Source organism: Arachis hypogaea, chromosome 19 (assembly GCF_003086295.3).
Source record: "Arachis hypogaea cultivar Tifrunner chromosome 19, arahy.Tifrunner.gnm2.J5K5, whole genome shotgun sequence".
Lineage (NCBI taxonomy): Eukaryota > Viridiplantae > Streptophyta > Magnoliopsida > Fabales > Fabaceae > Arachis > Arachis hypogaea.
The window spans coordinates 26,199,861-26,207,159 of record NC_092054.1 but is presented as its reverse complement, the minus strand read 5'-3'; the positions used below and the strand labels follow the sequence as shown (position 1 = coordinate 26,207,159).

Below are 7,299 nucleotides of genomic sequence, written 5' to 3'. Positions count from 1 at the left end.
ATGTACAACTGAACTGATTCTATGATATAGATAAAATAGTAGAAGAATTTATATTTGTTCGTTTAAATAATTTGTCTCAATTTATTTCAAATCATTCATAATAGATATAGAATTTGTTTGGTAAAATTTTAACTTTTTTAAAATAGTTTAAGAAAACTGTCTTTTAAAAGACAACTTTTTTGTAGTGTATTTAGTCTTGTGTTGAAGAAGAGAGAAGCCTCATTTGAATCTCTTCAATGCTTTATTTTTATGTTTGTCAACTTTTTTTTATTCTCTAACCGCAAAAGTAATTTCTACCTTTTAACTCACGTTTATCAAAAATTACCAATTTTAGCTTTTACATTCATTTTTTTCACGTTGGACTAAAATTTATTTTCTATGTACCATATTTTCTATGTACCAATTATGTCCTTTATTATTCATATGTTTATTTTTTTATAATATTTTTTTCAATGTTCTCTTATGCATATTATTATTTTTTATAAAACTTCTATTATAGAATATTTTGCTTGAGATTTTACCATTATTGTTTTTTTTTTTTTTATGAAATATTTTGTTTGCTTTGTATTACGATTCTATTAATTCTATTAGAATACTAAAGAGCATGAGAGTACTAAAAAAATATTAAAATTTATTTAAATATCTAAAATAAAATTATAAGATAATATAAAATAATTATTTAAATTTGTTATTTTTTATAATTTTTAATCTAAAAATGATTTTGAATAATATAATCCAAACAATATTTAGTTTACTATAATCTATTTTGAATAAAAATTACCAACTATAAACCACGTTAATACCAACTCACTTCTGATCAAAATCAATTTTACAAAATCAATTCTATATAAACATCCGTTTACGAACGTTAATCCAAACACATACTAAGAGTTTCGGATGCATTTCTTTTTTCTTTTGTAAAATTGAGCTTCTAAATGTATCATGTTTAATTAAATTGGTAAAACTCTGTTCCCATCAATAGTCTCTGCTCTGAGTTAAAAGATTTTAGCATATGAAGAATAAGGATGCATTAGGAACATTATCAAAACTTGCAACTTTAAGGGTAAGCAATAAAATATCTCAAGACTAGCTTCGATCGTAAAGGAAGCAGGGAAACAACCAATTGCAGTGGTTCTGTTAGCATGCCATTGCCAATTTGCCATTCCCCAAATTTTACAGAAAATATAGAATGAACTCAGGAAACTTAATTCGAGCAGTTGATTTCTTCTGTTATTGCCAATTACAAAATGACACAGAAAACTTTCCGCCTTGTGTCATTGTTATAAATGAAATTTACAGAAAATATATAGCATCTGTAACTCCCGAAAATTTAGGCTGCAGTACTACGCATACTGAAACCAGCATTCTCTGGTTGCAATTTCTTTCTGCTGTTTTATGGTGAAAAATGGAGCAAAAAATGTTTTAGGTAATATCTAGGATTACCGAAGAATTAACCATAACCGGGAGATCAAAATAAAATAAAATTATCTGGTACTTTATAAACTCAAGCTGTTGCAGCCAAGGGCACAGATCTGTGACATGCTCTCTTTGCAGCACGAACAATATCTTCAACCTACACATCGGCATACAGAACAAACCAAATTTAACCAATACACATGTACCAAAGCTTTCAGTAAATTAACACTGATTTCCATGACATACTTGTGTCATACCAAGCCAATCATCTCAACACTATTAGGTTAGAAAATATATAATACTTATTTGCTTTATTGAATCAATATGCATAACAGAATGAGTCATCCAAATCAGGGTGGCAAATTCACTGAAAATAAAATTTAACTTTAGAAGAATCACCTGTGGGACAGCCATTCTCTCTAAATTGGCAGCATAAGGCATAGGAACATCAGCCCCGGCAATTCTCTCAACCGGTGCATCGAGATAACCAAAACTCTCCTCAACTACAGATGTGCTGCTCAAGAGATGCAAGAAGGTTAGTTTATTTCCAACAATTAACAAGTTTAACAGCTAAAAGGTCAATGCAAAGAGCTAAACCAAATTTCAGCGCCAACACCATGCTGAGGAAAACCTTCTTCAACTGTCACCAATCTGTTGGTTTTCCTGACTGAAGCATTAATTGTGGTTCTATCAAGTGGCCGAATTGAACGCAAATTTATAACCTATGCAGACAAATCCTTGACTCAGTATTTTTATCATAACAGAAACACAGGTTTCATTGGGAGAAGACTTTCAAAGTTTCAATCACAAACCATGGCAAAGCTTACCTCAGCACTGACTCCTTCCTTCGCCAGTATCTCTGCAGCCTAAGGACCAAGCAAGAGAGTTATTTATATCCAAAATCTTCTTTGTGTGTGAAAAAGATTCTGAATCTTTTACAAAAAATAAAAAATGAAGGAAAGAATAAAGATTCTAATGTTCTTAAAAAGTTCGTATAACACCACATAACAGACCAGTGCCTTCCAAAATTTACAATACCTGTTAGTGCAAGGAACCCTATTATCTTATCATATTCCTCAGCAAATAGTAATAATAAATTGGATATAAAAGCAAACAATACATATCTAGATACCTTAAGAGCATAGCCAACCATTTTTGAATAGGCTGTAATAGTAACATCTTTTCCTTCTCTCTCAATCTGTTAATAAAATGCATTATGAAAAACAAGGATTCAGAGTCTATAGACAGGTATTTCATATATTATAGTTTATAGATAATATTACCTTTGCTTTTCCAATGGGAAGACAAAAACTGGAATCAAGAACTTCGGCTGAAACAGGGAATGACTCACCATATCTAAAGGGGAAATACACAAATTCATTTTCAGTTTCACATACTCCCTCCATTCCTTTATATACGTCACTTTATTTGAATGGAATTATTAAGAAACTTAAAATCAAGTGTAATGTAAAGATAAATTATTAAGCAACCCTTAATAAATGAGGAAAGAGATAGTAGAATAATTTTGAACACTTATATAGATCAAGGTTTAATTAATAATTCAACAAAAAATGCTGCATAGACAATAGAATAATAGATATTGTGGAATGGAAAATATAAGCTAAGGTGAGAGGGTAAAAAAAAAAGAACAAAGGCATTATTAATCAAGAAGCACAACTTACAACAACTCATTTTCAAGAAAAACAACAGGATCAGGGTCCCTTATAGCGGCTTTAAGCAAGCCACGAGCATCTTCAGATGAATATGGTGCCAATACCTTCAACCCAGGGCACGAGGCATACCAAGCTGCATAACACTGCATAAAAAGTAAAGTTGTTGGATATACAATAAAAAATAAAAACCATGATATCTGTGCTCAACAGGTTGTAACCAGAGCATACTCAACAGGAAACACAAAACTAGTTGAGGAAAGTTTATACATAAAGGTAGAAAGCCTAGAGGTCCATACTTGAGAGTGCTGAGCACCAACACCAGCAGCAGCTCCATTGGGTCCTCTGAAGACGATAGGTACAGATATTTGCCCAGCAGACATGTAGTTTGATTTTGCAGCAGAATTAATGATGTGATCTATTGCCTATGGACAAATTAAAATACAGCAAGCAGTTAAATTATAAACCTAATGAAGAAGCTAGTAAGGTGATCTTTCATTACATGTGTTGATGCAACATTTTTTCTCAACATTGCTGTCATGCAGAGAAAAGAAACTTCACATTCTAACATAATATGTTCTGAGAAATTAAGAATTGTGGCTAAAACAGAGGACAGAATTAAGAAGCAAAAAAAATTCAAAAAATGAGGCCCAACATCTATGAAGCCTGGTTAATGCATATGGAGCTTCAGTGACACTAAAACTGCAAGTCAAACACCACACAGTAACTTGAATATATTGTTTATGATTAGTACAGCCAACAGTAACTTGAATACATTGTTCCATTATAGAGAGAGGTCAACAGTTTGCCTCCGATCACAAAGGCAAAATTTATATATGTAATCAAGACTCAAATGTGAACTCAATAATGTCCATATAATGTGACCCAGATATTCAAATCACAAAGAACTTGATTCTTTTCATTGTCTTAAGTATATTCTTCTTTTATCCCCAAAAATAAAAAAATAAAAAAAGCATCAGGCAAGAAGAATTTGACCAACTTCAAAAGACATCACAGTACTTTAATTAAATAGGTGCTTTAATAAAAATGTAAAATAACACACTTAACTTCACACTTTGTTCAAGGATTTAATCAAGTTAAACTCTAACCTGCATGGAGAAGTTAAAAGTCATAAACTCCACAACAGGCCTTAGACCATAGTAAGCAGCACCGACTCCAATCCCAGCAAAGCCAGCCTGCAATATATTTAGCAAACAAATTAGTCTCCTCACTAAAATAGTAAAATAAAACAGAAGCAGTGACAATGATGGATAGGGTTTATCCCTTATGTGATAATTCGGATTCTGTTTTATTTGTTCTTGTTGGCATTAAACTTTTCCCTTTCTGTTGCAGTCAGTCTTATTTAGGATAGATAAGTTATATACATGTAAACATTTGAGAGGAGGTGCAGAATGACAGAATTAAGATCTTGCGAATAAGTGCCTGAACAAATATCAACGAGTAAGGAAGTGTTTGTTACCTCAGTAATTGGAGTATCAAGAACCCTCTCAGGGCCATACTTGTCCAGCAGCCCCTTAGAAATCTACACGTAAGAAGAAGTAGAAGTTAAACAGATGATAGCAAAACAAATTCACAAATGCACAGCCACCAAGAAACCCATAACTAACCTTATATGCACCCTGGTATTCTCCGACCTGCAGTTAAATACACCCAAAACTATCATAAGAAACAGAAAATAGTAAAGAGACCAGCAAGAATTCATTTTCGAAAATAAAAATATGATGGTATGAATGAGGCACCTAAATTACCTCTTCACCCATCAAGAACACTTTAGGATCAGCAGACATTTCCTCATCAAGAGCAGAGTTCAGAGCCTCTCTCACTGTCATCTGTTATGTTATATCATAGATTAGAATATGTTAGAAACATATTTTGTTTCGAAAACATAAAACATGCATTAAGTTAGGCGTGAAATGAAAGGTGAGATAAACTAAAGGAAGAAAGCATACCTCTTTAGCTGCAGAAGCGAAAGCTCTAAATGCACCGAAGGCAGGGCAGATACTCTGCAAAGCAAAAGTGTGTCAGATGCTTCCAAGCACCGAATCAGACAAAAGTAGGAAATGGTACCTACCTTATGCCTTATAGCACGCAACATCTTGCTTTACTCGAAACCTTGAACTCAAACAAAGCAAACCTAGTCACAAGAACCATAATCATCAACAAACAACATTCTTTACAAATTACATAACGAAGTAATCTAAAAGCCACACATAGAACCAGATACTGAAATCATATCTTCACACATATATAGCATATCCAAAGGGGAAAAAAAACAGAGAAATGGTAGGCATTGGCTAATCTAGCGAATTATATATTTCATCAGTACCTTTTTTAAAAGTGTCTATGCAAATTTCATGATAGTCCATATTTATGTCAAATTTTTTCAAACTACATAATTTAATAAAACACCCTCTATTCCATATAAAAAACCTATTTCACCCTTCCCCAACTAAAGCTGCTATTCCGTTTACACACTTCCTTTACAAATTTTATGTGATTCATATCCCCTCCTGCTTTTATTGAACCACCTTCTTTATTCACACTAACAGCAAAAGCTGCTTTTCTATTTTTCAGTGGTCCAATCAAGCCGCTTTTTAACATTTGCAACCAAAAATATTTTTTAAAATCTCTATTCAAATCATTAATTGGTGTAAGTTTAGAATAAAGCTTAAAAAGAGAGAGTTATCCCCAAAAAAAGGAGTTTAGAAGTGACGTACTTTCCAATGCATTTCTTAATTTTGTCTTAATAATTTAGAATTATAATTGTTAAACATGTCTTCATGGTATAAAACAAATAGTATTAAATTTTACACGCATTCTACTAGTATAGAATAGTGATGGCCTCCATAACCGTTTTATATATACTTGAATATCACTGAATCTTCCTATTTTCAATATCTAATTATTAGTTACTTATACGTCAAGTGGATTTAGAAGGTAAAAGATTTAACATACTAGTTGATCGGTGATACTTAAAGCATGAAATCAAATCCATTATAGTTTTGAATCTTTTCCACTACGCAATCGGAGCGCAATTTATACTATACAGCCGCAACAGAAACAACTAAATCAGAGCAAAAATTATGAAATTTCAGAAATATATATTGAACCAAGGAATTGGGGAAAAGCAAATAGAATTTGGGGGAAAATAACTCACGTGGTGAAAGGCAGAGACAGAGAAGGGTCGAGAGTTGTACGGATCGTGTTATGGAAGCGATGGGAGGTAGAAAGCAGCTTCAACGAACGACTGTGTGGCTTGTCAGAGAATGGAGATTCAGAGAAAATGGAGACGGGAGATTGGCTTTGTTTTCTGTTAAAGTTGCCAACCCTTCATAAAAAGTATGCGACCAACACCAACCTACCTACCCAAAAACCGGGAGATATACATATGCTAATCAAATTTTGTATTTTTGTTTATAAGAGATTAAGTTGATCTAGAAATGTTAAGAGATAAATATTTTTGTGAAAAAATAAATGAGAAAGTCTAGGGTCAGCAACTTTTGTATTTTGTGGCCAGCACTTAACCATCAAAAGAAAAGTGAGTGATCTCCCATAATTAGATGTAATCTCATACCATTAAAAATATTATTGATGGTCAATTGATGGTTATAAAACACAAAAATTCTTGGCTCCTTAACACTCCTCTAAATAAAAATATAAAAACATTGATTTTTTGGTGTCTTAAAATTTTGTTTATTTATTATTTATATTATTTTAATGAATTTAATTTTAATATACTGACAGTGTAAAGTAATTTTATACGTACATTCAATTACATTAGGTCACATCAACAAAAATAACTACCTTTCATATTGATCCTATGAATTGTTATCTAAAAGAACGGATATGATTACACGATTGTGTAAAATGTTTTACACTCCATCAAAATTAAACTCTATTTTAATATCTTTAAAATGAAAATTATAGAATGTGTAAAAAAGATTAATTTAGTTTATAATTATAAAAGCAACCATTCTCAGTTTTCACAATAAATTTAAATGATTAAATAAATTATTTATATAAAATAATAAATATATATAAATATAAAATATATTAAAAAAATTAAACTATATATTTAGGTATAAATATATAATAGCTATTTTAGTGATTAACTTTTTGTATAACTATAATATTTTTAATTCGAAAAGTTAGGAACGAAATTTGTTGAAAGGATTAATGGTTGTAAAATTTA

The 7,299-nt window shown here is 31.4% G+C and overlaps 1 protein-coding gene across 1 annotated transcript; it reads right to left on the bottom strand.

Annotated features, from left to right (window-relative positions):
* Positions 1-1,204: 1,204 nt before the first annotated feature.
* On the bottom strand, positions 1,205-6,538 carry LOC112776472 (pyruvate dehydrogenase E1 component subunit beta-1, mitochondrial). The gene is made up of 15 exons (XM_025820639.2): positions 6,265-6,538; positions 5,179-5,241; positions 5,057-5,110; positions 4,856-4,936; positions 4,715-4,741; positions 4,567-4,629; positions 4,196-4,282; positions 3,386-3,511; positions 3,099-3,232; positions 2,700-2,772; positions 2,549-2,614; positions 2,244-2,282; positions 2,014-2,138; positions 1,816-1,930; positions 1,205-1,573 (listed from the first exon to the last, which is right to left on the bottom strand). Exons 2-15 carry the CDS (start codon positions 5,200-5,202, stop codon positions 1,505-1,507), a joined length of 1,083 nt encoding a protein of 360 aa, XP_025676424.1. The 5' UTR covers positions 5,203-5,241; positions 6,265-6,538; the 3' UTR covers positions 1,205-1,504.
* Positions 6,539-7,299: the final 761 nt, after the last annotated feature.

Bases quoted from the DNA above. Each gene is read 5' to 3' on its own strand.
- LOC112776472 (XM_025820639.2), bottom strand. From the start codon at position 5,202: ATGTTGCGTGCTATAAGGCATAAG. The intron at 4,742-4,855 runs GTAATTTAGGTG...ATTTAACTGCAG, and splicing joins TGTTCTTGATGGGTGAAGAG to GTCGGAGAATACCAGGGTGC. The intron at 3,512-4,195 runs GTTAGAGTTTAA...ATTTGTCCATAG, and splicing joins CTTTTAACTTCTCCATGCAG to GCAATAGATCACATCATTAA.